Source organism: Trichechus manatus, unplaced genomic scaffold (assembly GCF_000243295.1).
Source record: "Trichechus manatus latirostris isolate Lorelei unplaced genomic scaffold, TriManLat1.0 scaffold00139, whole genome shotgun sequence".
NCBI classification, from domain to species: Eukaryota; Metazoa; Chordata; class Mammalia; order Sirenia; family Trichechidae; genus Trichechus; species Trichechus manatus.
In genome coordinates this window covers 5,536,518-5,560,972 of record NW_004444075.1, presented here as the reverse complement: position 1 = coordinate 5,560,972, position 24,455 = coordinate 5,536,518, and the positions used below count along the sequence as shown (strand labels likewise).

Below are 24,455 nucleotides of genomic sequence, written 5' to 3'. Positions count from 1 at the left end.
AGCCCAAGAGACAGAAAGGGCCACATAAACCAGAGACTTCATCAGCCTGAGACCAGAAGAACTAGATGGTGCCTGGCTACCACCAACGACCACCCTGACAGGGAACACAACAGAGAGTCCCTGACAGAGCAGGAGAAAGGTGGTGTGCAGAACTCAAATTCTAGTAAGAAGACCAGACTTAATGGTCTGACTGAGACTGGAAGAACCCTGGAAAGCATGGCCCCTGGATTCTCTATCAGGTGAGAAATAAAATAATTTCTGAGGCCAACTCTTCAGACAGGGATTGGACTGGACTGTGGGACATAACCAATAATCATGAGGAGCGTGTCTCTTAGCTCAAGTAGATACAAGAGACTAAACATGCAGCTTCTGTTCAGAGGTGAGATGGGAAGGCAGAGAAAGTTAGGAGCTGGTTGAATGGACATGGGGAATCAGGGGTAGAAAGGAGGAGTGTGCTGTTGCAGTATGGGGAGAGCAATTAGGGTCACATAATAATGTATGTATAAATTTTTGTATGGGAGACTAACTTGAAATGTAAACTTCATTTAAACTACAACAATAAAAAAATAAATAAATAAAGCCAATTTGAGAAACATTCTTGGATAGTTTTCCATAGGCCTAAACCAATGAGATCTTTATTGGACTTACGTAGTTGAGACTAAATTAAGACTTGTTTTTAGACTATGAAAAAAAAAATGTTGTTGGGAATTTTGGGGAAAATCAAGACTACATTACATCACACTTAAAATGTAAAAAAAAAAAATTAAAAATAGAAAATACGAGTGATTTAAATGAACTAAGCATATAGCAAGGTTTATGTCATAAAAGCAATATACAGAAATTAAATGGTTATTACATTGAACTACAAATTAAGAGTTCTATAAACTGAAATTACAAACAAAATTGAATGATGTTAAAAATGGAGAAATTTTTGCTAACTAAATAACAGATAATCAATACCCTTAAAATACAATTCTGTTAAGTCACCAATATTTATGCCCCAAAATGGCAAATATAAAAGTTAATTCCCTGAGAAACCACATATAACTACCAAACATGAGGGGAAACATTGAGCCTCACTGGTAATCCAATAAGTGAAAATTAAGACAATGATATATAATTTTTGCTATTCAATTAGCATCAATTTTTGTAAATGATGACACTCAATGCTGGTAAGTGTTCTTAACTATTACTAGTGGGAGAGGAAATTGATATCCTGACTTTGGAAAGTAACCTGACAATACAAATCAAGAGACTTTTTTGTTTTTAAGTTCATTCTCTTCTAGAAATTTATCTTAAGGAAATATTTGGAAGCTGCAGTGGGTTGAGAGGTCCTTGGGAGATGCAAACAATGTGCACTCGACTACTAACCAAAAGACTGGCGGTTTGAATCCACTCAGTGGCACCAAAGAAGAAGGGCCTAGAGATCTACTTCTGTAAAATTACAGCTATTGATAACCCAGGGGAGCGGAGTTCTACTCAGAAACACATGGGGTTGCCATGAGTTGGAATTGACTCTAAGACAACAAGTTATTTATTTATTTATTTTGAATTGGGTTCCCCAAAAAGATACATTCAAGTCCTAATCCCTGATACCTGAGAATGTGACCTTATTTGGAAATAGGGTCTTTGCAGATGTAATCAAGTTAAAATTAGGGTCAGTCCTAAATCCCATAACTGGTATCTTCAAAGGAGAAAGGAGAAGGATATTTGGACAGGAAGACACAAAGGACAGACACAAAGAAGAAGTCCATGGGAAGATGGAGGCAGAGATTGGAGTTGCGCTTCCATAAGTCCAGGAATGCCGGGAAAAGCTGGCAACCACCGACAGCTAGAAGAACCCTCAGAAGGAACCAACCCTGCTGACAGCTTGACTTTGGACGTCTGGCCTCCAGAATTGTGAAAGAATCAATTTCTGTTGTTTTTAGCCACCTCATCTGTGGCACGTTACTATAGCAACACTAGGAAACTAATACAGATACGTACGATATGGTATTATTATATTAACAAAAATTGAAAAAATGTTGAAGATTTAATAGGAGAATAAGTAAATATTGGTATGTCCAATGGGAGAAATGTTGTATAATGTTACTGAAAATACTATGAAAACTATAAAGGTTTACTTTGGCTTTTTCTAAGTAGGATGCAGAATACATGGAGATTTTCCTTCTTATCATTTGAGTAAATGGATTATTTGAAGACAACCACTAGGTGGAGATTCGTGTTTCAACCATGTAAAGATGCAGTAAACAAGATTTGTCTGTTGGGAGAGATCCTAGAACAACATAATCAGGATATCTTGTATGTCTAGCTGGACTGGAGGTGTGAGGTGTGGAGTCGGGAAGCAGGATTGAGAGGCAGGAGATTCCACCCAGGTGTTGCTAGGGATATAGCAACAACAGGAATAGTATTAACACTATCTTTTGGAAAACAGGAAATTCCTGCTCTGCCAAGTCACAGACTTACATCATAAACTCAATGGTTTGACAAGCACCTACATATCCGAAGGGAAACTTTTCTCCCTCACTGCAGTTCAGACTTCAGGTTGTGGCTTGGCCTAAAGACAAGTGGCTCCATGGCCCAGAGACAGACATCACTGAGTTCAGTTTGTAGTTGTTTTTTCCCAACATTTGCCACTTGATCACCTCTCCTTCACAAGACTACACTGCGTCATGAGGATCAAGTAGCTAAACACTCATGTACATTTAAAACACATTTAACCTTTCTTCCACAAGACCTTAAGCAGCCATAAAACAGTATTTTAGAATTGTGAACTATACTTGATACCTATCTCATTCATTTCTTTTGTCATTTTCAGACTCAAAACAAAGTTAATCATGTCTTCTATATCAATTTCTCCTTTGCTTGCCTCAGGCCAGATTACAGAAAGTGAGATTTTGATTGTCTGACAATATCAATAACAGAAAAATTATATATTGCCCCCCATAGAGATATCAAAGCTATTTTAAGAGCCAGTGTATCTGTAAAAATGTAAGAGAGAATAAAAAGCAGCTATTTCCTCATAATATTCTAACATTTAAGAATTTCCTGATCATAAAGTTTCTGTTTTAATCTTATAAGCAAATGACCTTCAGTAAATGACCCTCTTTCATTATCTGTTTGAATAACAGTTTTAGAAAGTCGAATGCAGGCAAATATTAATGCTTGTACACATTTTCAAAAGCAGTTTTGTTCTATTCTCAAATGACATGCAGGTCACCCTCATGATTACATTCTTCCTCCAGCTAATTTCAAGGCTAAAATCTTGGCATATCCATCTCTCTTAGATTTGTATTCAACAACGCTAAATGTTTGGAAAGAGCCCCAGAAAGGGATCAGGATTTTAACTTGTAAATACACAAACTAATCCATCTTCACACTTCAACTTCTTTATCTTTTCAGTGAAAGGGTTGGAAACTGTGATGTTACTTCCCTTCCAACTCTGACATCCCAGGCCTTTGTGATTTATTCTTTCAAGGTCAAGTTCATTGGACTTTTAATTGTGACAGTGAGTGAGTCTAATAAACTAAGCCATGTCAGTGTGTAAATGGAAAATGAAAGTAGATAAGAAGTGACTTGTGGCATAGGTAACATGAACATTTAAACAACTATGATTTAGAGCATTGCCACATTCTATCCCTGAGAGAATGACCATGACAGTAGAGTGTCAGGGAGGAAGGAGAAATGGCATCTTGAAAGACCAACAGGAGAGATGCTCTGGATTTACAAAATGCCTAGAAAATACACTGTATACAGTCCACTAGGCCCTAGAAAACATGTTCCTTATAACACCTGCATTATAACCTTGAGCCTCTTTCTCATTTTGTATTATATGAGTAATACGTTTTAGTTTTCACTTACTATGATATATTTGAGTGCCTTGCCATAGACTTAACTTCATAAACTATCTTCCACATTGTAATGTACATCTTACTCTATAAAACAATGGCCTTTATATTTGATCACTGCATTCTTGGCTGATACGCATCAGTATTGATTAGTGTTAAGCTTGTGTCACAGATAACTCTATCCGTTCTACTTCTATCATAAGAAAGAGAAGGAATATTAAAGAAAGAATGAGAATATGATGCCGTAGTAAATAGGTAGCCAGGAAAACCATCTGATTTTAAAAAGCTATGAGCTTGTCTCCACAGAAGACCAATTAGAGAAATCTGATATGTTTTTTGACAAACAACTTCCAGCATCAGAGATTAGTGGTACCTCAAGCTAAGACTGAAATAATTTCTGCTTTCCATGGCAAGGTATTTCAAACAAAGGTGTTTCTTACCTTGTGATAATGGATTTCAAACGCAACACGCAAGAAGTGCAGAAGAAAAGAAATAGCTTGCCCTTGTTCATAAATCTTGATTTGATAGCCCCTATTGGGTTACATGAGAGCTATTGATATGATATCTAATAACCACAATAAAAAGGAATATTGTCTACATTAAATACGGGTCTAATATGAGTAACGTATTAGGTCAGACACATCAGTATATGATTTTTTAGTTCTCACAAAAAGTCTGCAAGACATGCATTAGAATACCCACTTAACAGATAATGTAAATAAAAGAATATGTATTTTTTTAAAGTTATCACAAATCTCTGTCTCGCTCTCTCCCTCCCTTCTTTAGTCAGGAATCACAAAATTATAGGTAAATGAATGAAATTCTAACTGAATTATTTAAAATATCTAATACTTAAATGTAACAGGCCTATCAGAGAAAATAACACTGCATTTATATATATATGAATGTATGTGTGTGTATGTACATATAATGTATATATGTGTGTATGTGTATATATGTATGTATGGGTGTGTATATATATTATATATGCACCAAAAAAATGAAACCTGTTGCCATCAAGTCGATTCCAACTCATAGTGACATTATAGGACAGAGTAGAACTGCTTCACAGGGTTTCCAAGGAGTGGCTGGTGGATTTGAACGGCCAACCTTTTGGTTAGCAGACTGAACTCTTAGCCACTATGCCACCAGGGCTCCAATATTTATATATGTCTCAGCTCTTGAAAAAAAAAAAAAAGAAATACATAGTAAAAATAGTAAAAGGCTAATTAAACATTAGGGACCACAGAGGTTTACAGAACATTTTATATCTTCTATAAGCATATATGGAGCTCTGGTGGCACAGTGGTTAAGAGCTCAGCTGCTAACCAAAATGTCGGCAGTTTGAATCAACCAGCTGCTCCCTGGAAACCTTTGGGGCAGTTCTACTCCATCCTATAGGGTTGCTATGAGTCAGAATCGATTCGACGGCAACAGATTTGGTTTTTGGTTTTGGTAAGCATGTATGATAAAAATAGTAAATAGAATCAGGAATTCATCTTTATGCAACATTACTGGCCTTTTTTGCAAGCACATTAAAACCTTTATTCCTCCTGGGGTACTCCATGTATCACAAGACCCACCCTGTACTTACAGTAACCCTATATAATTAGATTCAGCTTACCCTAGATCTTCAGTTCTAATAGCTAACTTCCCACCTTTTGGGGTACCAAACTATACACATGCTCCCTATCTGTTCAACCAAATGTCTTAGCATTTTCTGCAATAACTCAAAAAAAGTTGATCCTGAGTAGTTTCCTAATCATCATGGGATCTGAAAAGTGGCCACAGAATCCCCTTCTCTTGGTATGTGTCCTTGACACTTTTTCTTAGACTGCCCTGAGACAGATCTTTTTCCTAAGTTTCCACTCCTTTGCCAGGTTCCCCAAATGATATGTTGTTGTTAGGTGCTGTCTTGGTTATGTAGTGCTGCTGTAAAAGAAATAGCACGTGCCATGGAGTAGATTTCTACTCCTAAATGATATATTATTTATAAAACTAGATACTTGTGTGTCATCTCTAAGAATCATACAAAATACTAGAGTTGAAAGGAAATAGAACTTTCTAGTAGTCTACCGTTTCTTTTCTGCAGCTGAGAAATCAGAGGTTCAGAGAGAATGAAGGATTTAGCTAAGGTCACAAAATTAAGTATTTCCTGAACCAGAACTAGAAACTTAGCTATTTACTCCAAGTTCGGAGCCATTTCCACAAAGAATCTCACTGTGCCTAGTAGAGCCAGTTGTCTCCCAGCCCTACCCTTGTCATTCTGTACTGTCCTTATTTCCTACTCTCCTGATGCCCACCCTTCTCCTATAAGACCGAATGATTGAAAATCAGAACTTTAAAAAATAAAAAAAGAAAAAGAAAATAAAAAAGAAAATCAGACCTTTAACACATCTTATTTGAAATATTTTCAAACTCTGACCCAGGATTTCTATTTAACCTAAAATATAATAAAGCGTTTCATTTACCTTACTAGTAAGTAATCCACCCCGCCTCCCGCTCCGATTCTTCAATAACCTAGGCTTGTGGTATAACATTAATAGAAAAAGCAAACCAGTTGTTGTCAAGTTGATCTGACTCATGGTAACCCCATGTGTGCTAGATTAGAACTGTGATTCATAGGTTTTTCAATGGCTGATTTTTCAGAAGTAAATCACCTGGCTTTTCTTCCCATGCGCCTCCAGGTGGACTTGAACCACCAACCTTTCGGTTAGCTGCTGAGTGCATTAACTGTTTGTACCAACCAGAAACTACTTTCCCACATTAGCTCCTATGTATTCACTAACTTAAAAATATAACCATAATGTTATAGAACTAGAAGCAAATTTAGGCAACAGTCTGCCTCATTTTTTCAACCTGAAATTATCTCAAGAATTATGGGTAAATGATAACCCCTTTTATCTCTATTTTGAGAATTACAAGCCCTAAACAAATGATCTTGTTTCACACTTTTGTGAAATATAACTTTCATTTTAAAATAAAATTTCTTCTCATTTAATTTAATCTTATTTGTTCTTTCATAGGCATGGACAATAAATGACCTTCCTCATTTAAAAACAATGCTACGTTTTTGAAGAGAGCATGTAAACACTATATTGACTCCTCATTCTCTAGGCAGTTTAATCCATATCTTTGTGCTGGGATATTATTAGGAAGATGATGGTGCTATTTGCCAGAATTTCCTTTCACATGATTCATCACCTTGTCTGACTCTAGCAATGGTTCAAGTTCAAGAGGAAATTAACTTTTCAAAGATACTTTCTTTTATTAAATGTAAACATGCGAAAGAAGATTGACATGTGGCATCACGGACTACAACTCTCTTTAACTTGTATATCTGTCACCAAACAAAAAAAAATCCCCTGAACCTGCCACCAGATTAATCTTCCTAAAGTTATGCTTCACACACACTAAAAATTTGTAACAGCAACACCACCCCACCCCATTGGCCACCGGATAAGTTCCAAAATTCTTATCATGGAGGTTAAGGCTCACCACATACCAGCATCCCCATATTACCACCACCTTGTCTTCTACTCTTCTCCATTATATAGGTATACCTCATTTGATTGTGCTTCACTTTATTGTGCTTCGCAGATAAATTGCGTTTTTTACAAATTGAAGGTTTGTGGCGTCGAGCAAGTCTATTGGCACTATTTTTCCAACTGCATGTGCTCATTTTGTGTCTCTGTGACACATTTTGGTAATTCTCATGATATTTCAATTTTTTAAATCATTATTATTTCCTTTATGGTGATCAGTGATCTTTGATGTTACTATGGTAATTGTTTCAGGGCACCACGAACCATGCCCACACAAGACAGCAAACTTAATCGATAAATGTTGTGTGTGTTTTGACTGCTCCAGAAACCAGCCGTTCCCCCATCTCTCTCCCTCTTCTGACGCCTCCTTGTTCTCTGAAACCCACAATATTGAAATTAGGCCAATTAATAATCCTACAATAGCCTTTAAATGTTCAAGTGAAAGGAAGAGCTGCATGTCTCTTAAGTCAAAAGCTAGAAATGATTAAATTTAGTGAGGAATGTATGTCAAAAGCTGAGACAGGCCAAAAGCTAGGCTTCTTGTGCCAAACAGTTAGCCAAGCTGTGAATGCAAAGGAAAAGCTCTGGAAGGAAATTAAAAGTGCTACTCCAGTGAACCCACGGATGGTAAGAAAATGAAACACCCTTATTGCTGATATGGACAAAGTTTTAGTGGCTTGGAGAGAAGATCCAACCAGCCACAACATTCTCTTAAGCCAGATCTAATTCAGAGCAAAGCCCTATCTCTTTTCCATTCTATGAAGGCTGAGAGAGGTGAGAAAGCTGCAGAAGAAAAGTCTGAAGCTAGCAGAGGTTAGTTTGTGAGGTTTAAGGAAAGAAACCATCTCCATAAATAAAAGTACAATGTAGAAGCTCTAGCAAGTTATCCAGAAGATTTAGCTAAGATAATTGATGAAGGTGGCTACCCTAAACAACAGATTTTCAATGTAGACAAAATAGCCTTATATTGGGGAAAAAATGCCATCTAGGACTTTCATAGCTAGAGAGAAGTCAATGCCTAGCTTCAAGGCTTCAAAGCTTCAAAGGACAGGCTGACTTTCTTGTTAGAGGCTATTGCAGCTGGTGACTTTCAGTTGAAGCCAATACTCATTTAGCATTCTGAAAATCCTAGGGCCCTTAAGAATTATGCTAAATCTACTCTGCCTGTGCTCTATAAATGGAACAACAAAGCCTGAATGACAGCACATCTAGTTACAACGTGGTCTACTGAATATTTTAAGCCCACTGTTGAGAACTACTGCTCAGAAAAAAAGACTCCTTTCAAACTATTACTGCTCATTGACAATGCACTGGTCACCCAAGAGCTCTGATGGAGATGTACAAGGAGATTAATGTTGTTTTCATGCCTGCTAACACAGCATCCATTCTGTAGCCCATGAACAGGGAGTAATCTCGACTTTCGAGTCTTATTATTTAAGAAATACATTTTGTAAGGTTATAGCTGCCATAGTTATTCCTCTGACGGATCTGGGCAAAGTCAAGTGAAAACCTTCTGGAGAGGATTCACCATTTTAGATGCCATTAAGAACATTCGTGATTCATGGAAGTCAAAATATCAACATTAGCAGGAGTTTGGAAAAAGTTCATTCCAACTCTCATGGATGACTTTGAGGGGTCAAGACTTCAGTGAAGGAAGTAACCACCCATGTTGTGGAAATAGCAAGAAAACTAGAATTAGATGTGGAGCCTGAATATGTGACTGAATTGCTGCAATCTCAAGATAAAATTTTAACAGTGAGGAGTTGCTTCTTATGGATGAGCAAAGAAAGTGCTTTCTTAAGAATGAACTCTACTCCTGGTGAAGATGCCGTGAACATTGTTGAAATGACAACAAAGGATTTAGAATATTACATAAACTTAGTTCATAAAGCAGTGGCAGGGTCTGAGAGGACCAACTCCAATTTTGAAAGAAGTTCTACTGTGGGTAAAATGTTATCAAATAGCACTGCACACTACAGAGAAATCTTTCATGAAAGGAAGATCAATCCATGTGGCAAACCTCACTGTTGTTTTATTTTAAGAAATTTCCACAGTCACCTCATCTTTCAGCAATCACCACCCTGATGGGTCAGCAGCCAACAACATCAAGGCAAGATCCTCCACCAGCAAAAAGATTACAACTTGCTGAAGGCTCAGATGATGGTTAGCATTTTGTGGCAATAAAGTATTTTTTAATTAAGGTATGTACATTGAACACTTAACAGACTACAGTATAGTACAAACATAACTTTTATAAAAACTTGTTTAACTCGCTTTATTGAGATATTTGCTTTATTGCGGTTGTCTGGAACCGTATCTCTGAGGTATGCCTGTACTCTGCTTTAGTCAGAGCCAAACACACATTATTCCCTGAAATCACCAAATGCTTCCCTGTTTTTGTGTGTTTATCTATCCCCCTGCATGAGATGCCTCTGCTTCTCTGTTCAGCTTTTCTAGATCCTATCCTTGGCTGCTAACTGAAAGGTTAGAGGTTCAAGTGCACCGAGCAGTGCCTTGGAAGAAAGGCCTAGTGATCTACTCCAAATATCCATCCACTGAAAACCCTAGGGAGCCCAGTTCAACTTTTATGCTCATGGGGCCACCATGAGTCAGAGTTGACTCCACGACAACTGGTACTGGTATCCTTTCTCCAACTTCCACAGCAAAACAACTACCCCAGTCAGCCATTATATTCCTCTGTACAACCCTGGATCACTTCTACTTTGCCTCCCACAGAGGCCAACTGACATATTCAAAAGAGTATGAATTCTGGAGCCAGACAAACACGGATTAGAATCCTAGTCTTCTCATTTACTAACTAGTGGCCTTGGGCAAGTTACTTCACTTCTCTGAGCTCTGCTTTCTCACCTGTGGAATGGAGGTAACACACATTATATGATTAAAAACAATCTGAAGTGCTACCCTCACCTTGTAATCCATCTCTTAGTCAGATAACAAATACTCTTTAAATTTTTAATAAAGGCTTTATATTTTAAAATTAGGCAAAAATTCATTAATACCATTTGGAGTATACTAATGCTTGCATTCTTCTGATTTCCACCTATTCTCCAGCTTCTTCTCTGGGAAATAACAAAATTTAAAGTACACAGTACTAGCCACTCAGATCAAGACTTTGTTTGTCAGATTTCATAAAGGAGTTTCTTGGTGAGATAGTGAACCTTTCATTAGATGACTACGGTGAAAGTACAAACAGTTCATCCATTGTATCAGCACCATCAGCCAACGGTGTGGCAATGACAGTATGGGTGTGGGCATACAAATATTTGGTTCAGAAGGAAAAAAAATCTGCCAAGAAATTCATTCCGATTATGACGCATGAGCGTATTGCCACCTGAGGGAGGTTAGAGACTATTAAATATAAAGCAGTTCTCATCATCGTCTGAACCTTTTAACTACTAATAATTGGGTACTTCGCTGATGATGCAGAACAACTTTCAAGCTGATTAATAGGTCATGTGTGTAGAAAAGGCACCCCTGTTCATAAAACAATTATGCTAATCCTCTAATTTTTTCAAAGATTATAAAATATTCTAATCTTGGAAGAATATAGTTTTGGTTGCAGATGGTGTTTGTATATTACTTGTCGAGCTCATTAACATTTTTGAATTTCACATATTTTATCTTCACAACCCCACGAGAACTGTAATATAGGGATTATTACCCTGCATTTAAAATTGGTAAACAAAGATTCAGAAGCAATTTAGAGGTCTGTCCAAGGTCAAGCAGCTAGTTAAGAGAAGACAGGAATAGAATTTTTATTTCTTTGCCCAGTGCTATTTTTCAAAGACTCCGTAAATGAGTATTTTTATAGTTCATAAAAGTGAAGGAAATCTTTTCTTCAGTGAAAGTCTCAACTTCATTTGGTTCACTGTAATGTTTGCATTGGTAATACAGCTTTACTTTTTGCCTATACAAATTCAGAAATTGCCCATTTTACTGAGTAGATCAATAAACTGAGTTAATGTTCTAATGTATGAGAAAAAATTATCAAAATTATTAGAAAATTATAGTGCCTGGCATTTGCAGATATAGTGGCCTGGATTTGTCTTGTCTTTGCACATAATGGACATGGGACATTGTTATACTTTATTGAGAATCTTAACCAATATTGAATTTGAAAGGATACAAAGCAGCAGGCCACCCAAATAAAACCCCTTGTCTTCCAGTTGATTCCAACTCATAGCAACCCAATAGGATAGAGTAGAACTGCCCCATAGGGTTTCCAAGACTGCAAATATTTACGGAAGCAGATTGTCACATCTTTCTCCTATGGAGTGGCTGGTGGGTTTGAACTGCCGACATTTTGGTTAGCAGTCGAGTGCTTTAACCACTGCCCCACCAGAGCTCCTAAGCAGCAGGCCACAAACTAGACTTTAGCAGACTAAAATTTTTCACAAAGTATAATCCAAAGTGTAAAATTTATTTATGAGCCACGTTTTGGGGCACAATTACCTAATGCTCTAAATCCAGGTCTAGAGAAGGATGGATACAAGGGTGACCAATTGCCAGATGTGAGAATAAGGATGGATGAGAGGAGCTACAAGAGTGTGAAGTCAAAAGGAGGAGACAATCTAATGACAGACATCACTTCTGATTATGGAAAGTGTCTTTTTCAGATAAGAGGATTCTAACTATAGAACCTCTGGTGTATGCCCTTTAATTTCTCATTTGGATTGTACCTATGGCAGCCAAGACATTTGACCCACCCTACTTCTGTCACAAAACCAACAATTTATCAGCTTGAAATGGTGATAGCAATTAGCAGGTTGCTAATCAGTATAAAGAAGTGACAAATATTGACAGCCCAGTTCAAGGAAGTTATAGCCAGTTACTCATTTGATTTTATATGAATTATTTCTGCTTAAAATATTATGGAAGTGATTCATATTTCTTGTGAACTGCTAGATTAGATAATCTCCAAAGTCCCTCTAATTCTAAAATACTATGATTCTATTCTTTATACTAGGTCTCTGGGTGGTGCAAATGGCTTATGCTCCACTACTAACCTAAAGTTTGGCGGTTCAAACACACCCAGTCGTGCCATGCAAGAAAGGCCTGGCAATATGTTTTGGCAAGATTACAACCAGAAAAACCCTGTGGAGCAGTTCTACTCTGTCACCCATGGGGTCACCATGAGTCAGAATCAACTCAACAGCAATGGGAAAAAAATTCATTATACTATTTTGTGGTAGCCACAAAGAAACAGAAACGTATGATAAAATTAAATCAGCCACTGAAATTGTTCCTACAACATGAGTTTATGTTTCCAGACTCAAAATATAAACTTCAAAAAGATTAAAAATAGAACTTAGAAACAACAAATATGAAGGGAAGTGAAACATTCAAAAGCATTGACCTTTAAATTTTGTCCCATAATGGGGTTGGAATCTTCGAAATCAAAAAAAAAAAAGAAAAGCTAAATGGCTTCCACAAAGCACTTGAAGGATTAATATCCGTCTTCTTTGATTACCCTGTGATAAAATATTATAATCCTATAATTTCTGCACCACCTTTTGACATTTCAGCCTTACATGAACAAACTGTCTTTGAGCCAAATGTATTTTTTATGCATATGTGAAGCTGAGAAACGCAAGAATTTTGATCCCAAGGTATATCAACCATATGTTCCATTAGTGAGAAATTTTTAGACTGAGCACAAGCAAGGATGAGTAACTTGATGACCTTGCTCTCTGAACACAGATTCATCTCTCTCTGTGACACCTGATCAAATACTGACCTTTAGTCTACTTCAGTAGCTTACCCACATAATTATACTCTTACTGTGAAATATATTTTAAAATAGATTTATCAAATTTTGTGCATATTTCCAGAAGAAAAGCATGCAATAAAATAATCCAGTTTAGGTACCAATTATTTTAAGAACTGACGATAAACAATGTCAGATTTTAAGATAATTCTATCAATGCTATATTGTCATTGATCAAGAGATTTCTCATTTTTCCAAAGAGATCTCTGTAAACTTGAGTGTTAGTTCAATTTCACAATTTAACTGTTTTAGGAGACCTCACTTCTTGAAAGATTCATTTGCAAATTTTTTTGTAAATTAGGTCTGTGTAATAAACCCAGATTTTTCTCTGCACATTTATTTATGGTGAGGTAATTGTCTATGAAAATTAGTTTATAAGCCTTAAGAACATATATCACCTGAGTATTGAAAAAGAAACTTTGGAAATGTTCTAATAATATAATTATCATTACCCTGTAATATAAAAAAAATCACAAAATATAATACTGTTGTAATTTGTGCACATATATGAGCCCTGGTGGCACAGTGGTTAAAGTGATCGACTGCTAACCAAAAGGTTGGCAGCTTGAAACCACCAGCAGCTCCTCAGGAGAAAGATGTGGCAGTCTGCTTCCACAGAGATTTATAGCCTCAGAAACTTAGAGGTTCTCTATGAGTCGGAATCAACTCGATGGCAGTGGGTGGTGGGTGCACGTATAATCAAGCATTGTATCTATTTTCTAACAACTATGAAGCTAGAGAGCTATAAAACATATAAAGCACAAGATTTGTCTCTCATAGAAAACTGGCATCCTTTAAAAGCCAAATGCAAGATAAAGGACTTCAAATCAATCTTTAGTGTCTTGTCATGCTACTTTGCTACAACACATTTGGGCAAGACTTTTTTGTTTTGTTTTGCTTTGCTTTTAATCTGGTTAACAGTTAGGTATGTGCTATAAGCAACAGACCTTACAAAACTGTATGTTATCATTGGTAAATATCTTCACCTTGGCTTAATGTGAGTCAATAAAGAATTAAAGCCAGGGCTTCGAACCAGCTCATTCCAGTTTGACCCCATGCTGAGAATTTGTGTGTCCACCCCAGATATACTGAATCCGAACATACATTTTAACAAGCTCCCCAGGTGATTCTTAAAGATGTCCATGTGATTCTTATGTGTACATGTATATTCTGATTCAGTATATCTGGGGTGGACATGCAAATTCTAAGAATGGGTTCAAATCGAAATGAATTGTTTGGAAGCCCTGATTAAAACACATATCCTAAAAATTAAAGAACGCAATATCTGAACTGAAAGCAAATAATGTGGTTGTATGTGGACCAGATGTGGACCAGCCTGACTGATCACACTGCTTTAAAAATCTTTGGGCATTTTTCCCAAACCAAGTATCTCTTCTTCTAAGTTATCATTGGTATAAGGTGTGGTGACTTTCAGGCATCAATTAATATAACCTGGAAGCAGGCAAAGTATTAATTAAACATGACGTTCTGATTATTTAAACCTTCTATTAAAGTTGATTATTCAGAGCATGCTGATAGCTGGCTCTTCAAAAATGACTGATGATATCAAGCTTTACTGACTTCCTGTGAGTCTACTATTTCCCAACTCTTGAGAACAGAAGGAATAAATGAAGTGAGAAGAACACTGGAAAAAGGCTAATAGACAAACTGACTTATCTCAGACCCCCAAGGTCAAAGCAAAGCAATCCATTTCTTGGCTTTCATCAACACAAGACATGATTTATCAATCTAAGAGAAGGATTACAAACATTATACATTTCAATGATATGTTCTTCTCACTGTGTAACTTTTTGAACAATGATAAATTACATAGTCTCCACAAAAGTAATGTCATAAGGCAAAGCTCATTGTATTTGCAAATAAAAACACTCTGATTTTTGAAAACAAATGTATACATTAGCAATCATTATTACTACACATGCCATTTTTGGGAAAAATAACATTTTACATTTCAGATGGTCCTTGGGAGTCTACCACCTTCATAGTACAAACTTTGGATATCCATGCCCCTCAAAATACTATCTTTAATATATTTATTTGTCAAGCTGGATGCCATGCCATAGGTAATTATTAAATGTAAAAATTTTATATTCTAATAAAAATTCAATGATAATTATTGTATTTGCACATGAAAATATTAAATGCCTCTTGAATGATTTTCCTTTTTCACAGACCCAAAGCTACTCTTGGAGGGGAACACATTATAGCAAAGACCATGAGAAACTTTCTTAATATTACAAATTTTATCACATAAACAGGAATTTTGCCCAAGAATTTAGAATTAATACTTTACAAGCTATGAAGCCCAAAAACTCATTTCTGTCTAATCGATTCTGACTCTTAGTGACCCTATAGGACAGAGTAGAACTGCTCCATTGGGTTTCCAAGGAGCGGCTGGTGGATTTGAAGTGTCGACCTTTCAGTTTGCAGCCCAGCTCTTAACCACTGCACCACCAGGACTCCAAGATTTGAAGAGAAGTTGATGTTTAATAAAAGAAAGAAGTCATGAGCTAGTTATTTTTAATCCATTAATCTCCCAGTTTCTCTCTTACTTGTTACTACACTTAAGAAACTATTCTATAAGGCATGTTTATAACAGCAGTTGGAAATCATTCCATAGACTAAAATTAGGTAATTTGAAAGATTTCCACTGAAATTAAATTACACATAAAGGGTAGTCAATTGTGGTCAAGAAGCATTGCTTTGCATTCTATATATTTTAAATCACATCGCTATTTTCACCTATCTAAATTAATTATCACCTTTTCCATTAGGTCACAATTTTAGGAAAATTTTATTGCCTAGGTGGAGGATAGTAAAAGGTGTGTATCTCTGGCTGATGATTCATTTCCTGCTACCAGAAAGTTGCATGTTGCAGCACATCTGGAAACATGCAGCTGTGACTGATTGGGAAACACATTTATCTTGGCAAGTCACAAAGGAGATGGATTCATAATTATTTTCCCTTGTAACTGGAGATATTTTGGAGTGGTGTCCACCTACAAAATAATACAAATTACTCATCTGAATTAGGTCCACATAATTTTACTATCTGTTCTAGATATTCAGGAGTCCAAGTGGTGCAGTGATTAAGAGCTCGCCTGCTAACCAAAGGTCGGCAGTTCAAATCCACCAGCTGCTCCTTGGAAACTCTATGGGACAGTTCTACTCTGTCCTACAGGGTCGTTATGAGTCAGAACCAACTGGATGGCAACTTTTTTTTTTTTTTTTGGTCTAGGTATTCAACCATAAATATTTCCAAAAGCATTCTTTGTGTTTAAAAAAAAAAATAAAGTTTTAAAAGACCTGGACTGATTGTCAATATCACAGGAAGACCTTTTTTTTTAAATTAACATATTGACTAAATTGCTCAAAACCCTTAATTTCTTTCATTCACAAATGCTTAATACATTAATCCTTACTGTTCAGTGAGAGAGTTTTTTTTTTTTTTTTTTGATTTCTCTTATTCTGATTTAGAGAAAACAAATATGTTGGCTAAATTTTACACAAAACCCTACATAGAAATTGAATATGCGAGTATCTAATGTGAAAGAACATTAAGTATCAGAAGTTTCTTATTTCAAACAGGAGAATAGCGCGTCCTTTGGACTCGGGGCTCCTGCGCTGGGAAGCTCCTTGACCGGGGAAGACTGATGACAAGGACCTTCCCCCAGAGCTGACAGAGATAGAAAGACTTCCCCTGAAGCTGGCACCCTGAATTTGTGACTTCTAGCCACCTAGACTGTGAGAGAATATATTTGTCTTTGTTAGAGCCTACCACTACCAAGGAAGGAAAGACCCACAAGAGAGACCCGCAGGAGAGACCTGCAGGGAACAGTGGGCTTCCCCAGCCCACGGAGGGAGCGAGAAAGATGAGTGCCTTTGGGCAGAGACTGAAGGCCAGAAGAGACGTGCCTTCGAGCATGGCTGGGAAGAGGCTGTCCTGATGGAAGAACTGTATCCTGAGTGTTCCTAAGCCTGAATTGTAACTGTTACTTACTTCCCTAATAAACCCCATAAACATGAGTATGGTCTGTGAGTTCTGTTTGGCCATTGCAATGAATTATTGAACCCAGCAGAGAGTGCTGTGGTAGGGACGGTTAATGTCAGAGTTGGTAAAGACAGCGGAGAGGAGGCAGGTCGGACCTCCACCTCATAGGAATCATCTTTGGGCTGTTGATCTTGATTCTCCTTTACTCTCGTGATCTTAGAGGAGGTCAGATACCACTTCCATGCCCTTTTTACCATTTGCTCATTACCTTGACCTCAAAAATCTAGAGATTCTTTCTTAATTTCCGCTGAGAAGTTCCTTAGTTTAAGACCTTAAAATAATATATCAAATTGAAAATATTATAGGAATACTTAATGAAGTGTTCAGAATCATGATTTCTAGACATTTAGAATATTTTATCCAATGTACCGGTGCTAATAAACTTAGTCTAAATCAGTTTCAATAGCTATTTTTTAATTATTGTAAAACTCTTATGTCTTACATTTTCCCCTTTAAAATAGCCAAGTTTGTTCTCTCTAAATATAAAAAGTCAATGAAATTTGTGCACGAAAATAGAAGAGATAATAAAATGCATGCTTATATTCACTACTGAATGTTTAGAGAACAAGTTTCAGTATAGCGTGAAATCATTTTTTCTGTCAAAAGCACAGAAGAAAGAGAGCCATTTTGGGATTTTGAAATATAGAGAATGCTATTAGGTGAATAACATTTGACATTGCTCCTAAAAATAAGCATAATAATAATAATAGCAGTAATAAAAACCAAAGAATTATCTAGAGATTAAGAAGTGACATCACTAATCTAAACACTTTAAACATATTAACTCATTAACACAACCCAATGAGATAAATGCTATTATAATTCCCATTTTTTTAGATGAGGAAATTTTTTTTTTTTTTGCAACAAATAACTCTGAATCAACACATCACTGTACTTTGGGAGTAACACATTGTGGTCGAGTCGATTCCAACCCATAGCGACCCTATATGACAGAGAAGAATTGCCCATAGGGTTTCCAAGGAGAGGCTGGTAGATTTGAACTGCCGACCTTTTGGTTGGCTGCCGAGCTCTTAACCGCTATGCCACCTGGGCTCCACTTTGGGAGTAGTATACGCTAAATCATGGACATTATCAATGCGTGAAATTAAGGCTTTATTTAAGAAATAGAGAGAAGGAGAGAGAGAATCCTTGAAACACATGCTACTTTGGTGAAATACATAAAAAATTCAGGTCAGGCTAATAATGTTATAAATAGCTTAAAACATATATATAATATATATAATAGTATTATTATATATAGCAAACAAAAAGCTATATTTAAACTCTTAAATAACATTAAAATAGTATACGAACTGTAGGTATCTATGTCACTGGTGTACTACATTCCGAAATTTATATAATAGCTCATATCCACAAATCTATAATTTCTATTTTTTCCATTTCCATTTTTCATAAGCAATGTTTTCTGATATTAGAGTTTAGTAATTCTTCTCCTTAGAATATTTTCAGACTTAAAACAGACAGTCATAAATCATAGTCAGCTTTTGTACACAATGAAAACTCAATAAATATTTTATATAAAATCTAGGAAGATCTGTCTTTTCTCTGTATTGCCACTTACACACTAATTGTTCTCAAAAACAAAAAGACAGGACAATCTATTTATCTCTTTACTCGTAACTATGGGTTTAGAGTCATAAAGTAGCAGATCATTTCCAAGAAATGCTAGAAAGAACTAGCTTCTGGTAAATATATGTTCTCTACTACAAAGGCTTAAAGTTATAAATATGACAGTACTGTCATGGATTCATCATATTTCTCAATAAAATAACTTTTTACATATTTAAAGTACATATTTATTTGCAAAATAGTTGAATCAGACACTATTAAACATCATTTTAACCTCGGTTGCTAATTTTTGTGCTCTGAAACTCACACAACCCTGGTACTTGGACAAATCTAATCGGCATACCATCTTCTGATACATCTAGTGCCAGAATTTCTTTGTTTCTGTTAGGTGCCATCAGGTTGGTTCTGACTCAGAGTGACCCTGTGTGCAACAGAACAAAACACTGCCCGGTCCTGTGCCATCTGCACAATTGTTGTTATGCTTAAGTTCATTGTTGCAGCCACTGTGTCAATCCATCTCATTGAGGGTCTTCCTCTTTCCCGCTGACCCTCCCTTTACCAAGCACGATGTCTCTCTCCAGGGACTGTCTCTCCTGATAACATGTCCAAAGTTAGGTGAGAGAAGTCTCACCATCCTCGCTTCTAAGGAGTATTCTGGCTGTACTTCTTCCAAGATAGATTTGTTTGTTCTTCTGGCAGTCCATGGTATATTCAATATTCTTCACCAACACCATAATTCAAAGGCATCAATTCTTCTTCGGTCTTCTTTAGTTACTGTCCAGCTTTCGCATGCATATGAGGCGATTGAAAATATTATGTCTTGGGTCAGGTGCACCTTAGTCCTCAAAGTGACATTTTTCTTTTTAACCCTTTAAAGAGGTCTTTTGCAGCAGATTTGTTCAATGCAGTGAGTCATTTGATTTCCTGACTGCTGCTTCCATGGTCGTTGATTGTGGATCCAAGTAAAATGAAATTCTTGACAACTTCAATATTTTCTCTGTTTATCATGATGTTGCTTATTGGTCCAATTATGAGGATTTTTGTTTTCTTTATGTTGAGATGCAATCCATACTTAAGGCTGTAGTCTTTGATCTTCATCAGTAAATGCTTCGAAACTTTGCTTACAGTAAGCAAGATTGTGTCATCTGCATATTGAAGGTTGTTAATAAGTCTTTCTCCAATCCTGATGCCATATTCTTCTTCATATAGTCCTGCTTCTCAAATTATTTGCTCAGCATACAAACTGAATTAAGTGTGGTGAAAGGATACAACCCTGATGCACACCTTTCCTGACTTTAAACCATGCAGGATCCCCTTGTTCTGTTAGAAAGACTGCCTCTTGCTCTATTTACAGGACCCTCATGAGCACAATTAAGTGTTCTGGAATTCCCATTCTTCACAATTTTATCCATAATTTGTTATGATGCACACAGTCAAATGCCTTTGCATAGTCAATAAAACACAGGTAAACATCTTTCTGGTACTCTCTGCTTTTAGCCAAGATCGTCTGACATCAGTAATGATATCCCTCATTCTGCGTCCCCTTCTAGAATCTGGCTTCAATTTCTATCAGTTCCCTGTCATTAAGATAGACTAAGAAGTTCTTAGTCTATCTTAATTTGAATTGTGAACTCTTAGGTATATTCTTTGATGTCCAGGCTATACTGACTCACCTTTGTTCTTCTTGTTCCCTTTCCTGGAAATATGTTTCTTTCTTTCTCTCTCGCTTTCTCTCACTCTGTCTCTGTCTTATACCTAGAGAACACCTACTCATCGTTAAAGACTATCTAAGCAATACCTCTCTTGACAGAGTTAACTATTTTCTTTTTTCCTCTATGCCAAGCTGGTAAATAAGCCACTAAGTATAAATCATGCTGTTACATTTATTTGTGTACACTTTTGACTCATTGACTAGAGTTTAAAATATTTGAAAGCAAGTAATTGTGTAAGATGTTCCTAGTATAGTAGTTGGCCCATAGTAGATATTCAATAAATATTAGATGAGTTAAATAACTTCAGAGTTCAGTCAAGGAGCCCTGGTGCACAATGGTTAAGTGCTTGGCTGCTAACCAAAAGGTCAGAGATTCAAACCCACTAGCTGCTCCATGGAAGAAAAGACCTAGAGATCTGCTCCCACAAAGATTATAGCCCAGGAAACCCTATGGGGCAATTCTACTCTGTCATATAGGTTAGCTTTGAGTTAGAATCAACTCAACAGCACAAAACAAGAGTTCAGTCTGTACTTTACACTGTAATTCTTAAAATTTCCACCATCTGCCCATGGATTTTTATGCTGTTTTTCTGTACAAATACAAATGCTTATACACAAATCACAAAGATAACTCATTTTTCTAAATTAGTCCATTTTAGAAGCATTCCATACATCATTATGAAATTATCAGAAATGTTACCTAGGAAGAAAAAGTAAAAGCATTCATCTGGCTCCCAGAATTTACAAGTTCCTAAATCATTCTACAGACATTTCTGGGCTTCCATAAGTAGTTCTCCATTAATTACATGTCTCCCTTCAATTGAGTCATTACAAAAAATAAACCAAATTAATTATTAGAAATAACCAGCGTTTTAGGTTCATGCCTTATGGAGGAGCACTTGTAGGTCCGTGTTAAGCTATAAGAATATGTTTATATGAAATTGTTGTTTTTGTTGTTGGATGCTGTCGTATCTATTTCAACTCATTGCAACCCCATCTGACAGAGTAGAACTGCCCCATAAGGTTTTTTTGGCTGTAGGTTACCTAAAACATAACTTCATTCTTTTCTGCTTTCAGGTATAAGATAATATTGAATGTAGAACATATAATGAAGTTATTTACATATAATTTATGACAAATTCAAATCAAGTTTATTTGCCCAAGAGAATAAAAATGATGACGACAAAGGCAATGATAACAAGAATAATAACAATTAAGTTAACTAGCTTACACTGAATTTCCTTTATAGGTCTACTTTTTCAACTATGTAACCTTAAATTTTATCCCCTCATAATTATTTCAGAGTAAATATGGCTACTTACTTTTCAGGATTTTCCACTTCCTCAGTAACAAAGTTGAGGTAGAACCTAAGAAAATATAAATAAATTACAAATTATTAATATGTTTTCCAACTGTAGTCCAAAGTTTCAAATTCTTAAATATTTAAAATGTCACTCAGAATTATGAAAACGTTGTAAATAAATACTTATAGTAAGTTGCAAGATTGCAACAACCAAAAACTCCCACAAACCATTTTTCTCTTAAAACATTTATAGACGGCCTGTAAGGGCCAGACATGAGGGATATAAAGGTGAAAGGTCCTTAGTTCCTCTTCTCATGGAGCCCATAGTTTGCAGAAAGTCCTATCAAATGGAGTGATACAGCTCTGTAGGCAACAGTAGAGGCAGATGCAGGGCACTATAGAGCCAGAGAAGGGCCGCCTACCCAGCCTGGTAGTGTCAGGAAAGCTTTCCTAGAGAAGGTTGAGTCTTTAAGAATGCTTAACATTTAGCCCTGGTGAAATGGTGTAAGCATATGAGCAGAGAGATGCAGAAAAGCAGTTACACACAGGGCTATGAGCAACCGTTTAGCATTCTACAGCTTACGATGTGGCAAAGAGAGTAGGAATAGAAATTAAGTACAAGACAACTTCTGTTTTCTGGAAGTTCAAATTTTAGTAGTGGAAATATGTCAACCAAAACTTATAGTACAACTTAAGTATGACTGTAGCATTTCTAAGTTTTAGGAAACCATTATTGTCTTCATAGATACAAGTGAAGCAGATAAGAAGGAACCGAAAATGGGATAAAAGATTATAAATTCTCAATTCACACATCTTCATTTCAGTTCACTGTTTTACAGCATGCAACCCAAATAACCACAAGTCACAATACCGTAAAGTGGCTATTTCTCTTCTTTGTAAATTTAGTCAGTTAATTTTAGGGACAGTATATTCTAAGTTGACAACTAGAGAGCAGGAAATTTTGAACATTTCCCAAGTTCTGAATGGCTTTCTGGGTCTCCTACATGACAAGAAACATTCTAGACACACATTCTTTCACTTTCAAGTTCATAGGATTGCAAATATTACCCTAAATTCATGGCCCTAGAGAAATTCAGATTCCTTCAGATTCCTTTCCTTCACTCTGTGACTCTACCCCTTGCATCCTTGACTTCTTTTTCTAACCTAACGGGATTGCTGGTTGGAGCCCTGGTGGCGCGGTGGCTAAGCGTTCGGCTGCTATCCAAAAGGTTGGCAGTAACAATCCACCAGCCTTTCCTTGGAAACACAATGGGACAGTTCTACTCTGTCCTATAGGGTCGCTATGAGTTGGAATCGACTTGATGGCAATGGATTTGTTATGGTTTTGGTCTGGGGACTCTTTAGAGCACTGATTATTCTCAAGGTTCCAAGATGTAAGGTTGAGGTAGGCTCCTTCCTCAAATACACAAAGAACTGGGTCGTGAAAATGAGCAAACAAAGGGATCATAATGGGAAGAGCTAAACATCTAAAGACAAAGGCCTTTTTAACCTTTTTGTTTCTTAGGAAATTTTCACAAAACAGAAAGTCATATTCTCAGTGTACATACTGCTTTGTCCCCTTATTTTTCCTTAGGAAGTAAAATAACCTTCCACAATGGGATACAGGAGTCTATAGGTACAGATTATCTGCAATCTAAAATCAAATGGCTGGAATATTAGCCCATCAGACCTTAATATATTGAAAGTATCTCATAAACTAAAACAAAGGTGAGGAGACCTGTCTTACTCCATCATTGTAAAAATTCCATTTAAATTCGTGAATAGGCAGTCGCTGTTCAAGGTTAAATTGTCTAATCCTTTAAGAACTAGGCTTTAAGTAGAAACATTTGAATAGCTAAAATACTAGTAGCAATAAACGTGCTTTAAAAAGTTAGCAGCTAAGTAATTTTTTTAATGACTAGAATGTCCATTTCTGAAAAAAGAGGTTATAGTTGTATCAGGAAAGCAAGCAACAATCAATACTTATATCTGGAATATGCACTCCAAGGGATTTGATGTATTTGTTTTAAGCCCAAGGCAACAGGAATTACGGGGGTGGGGGAGCAATATTTCTAGGTTTCTCATGTCAAAAATAGACAGTTTCTTCTTAACAGTTTTTTAAAAACTGGTTTTTCCAACGCTGTTAAAGCAAGAAAGGAAATATTTATGAAAAAAGGAACACAGTTTCAAACATTTGCCATAGCTCCAGAGAACAGAGAAAAGGAAAGGATTTGGGGCTGGGTGGGGGGTGGGAAGGAAGATGCTTCTTATTCTGATTCAAATATTCACATCCTGTGGGACAAACACCTTTCTGCTCGCCTAGTCTCCAGTCCATAGTATCCTCTTTAGTTTACATCTCTCCTCAAGGTCTCTCGAGAATGTTCACAAAACCCATTGTTTCAGCTTCTCCATGATTGTGTATAAAAGGCATGGCAAAGCTGGCAGTGCAGCCCAGTACCCAACTATGGGAATTATTTTGAAAACAAGCTTATTCTTTAGATTAGATTTGACACAATGGTACAAAATAAATCTCAGCAGGGGCTTTAGAAAGCTAAATCCATTGAGGATGAAATTTAAAATGGAGAGAAAAAAAGACAC

The 24,455-nt window shown here is 36.5% G+C and overlaps 1 protein-coding gene across 1 annotated transcript in view; it reads right to left on the bottom strand.

Annotated features, from left to right (window-relative positions):
* Positions 1 to 24,455, bottom strand: part of SLC7A11 (solute carrier family 7 member 11) — a 90,652-nt gene that overhangs the window by 36,445 nt on the left and 29,752 nt on the right. The window contains exon 6 of the mRNA XM_004385491.2: positions 21,877 to 21,921. Within this exon, the coding sequence (XP_004385548.1) occupies positions 21,877 to 21,921 (45 nt within the window). The remainder of the gene's footprint in view (positions 1 to 21,876; positions 21,922 to 24,455) is intronic.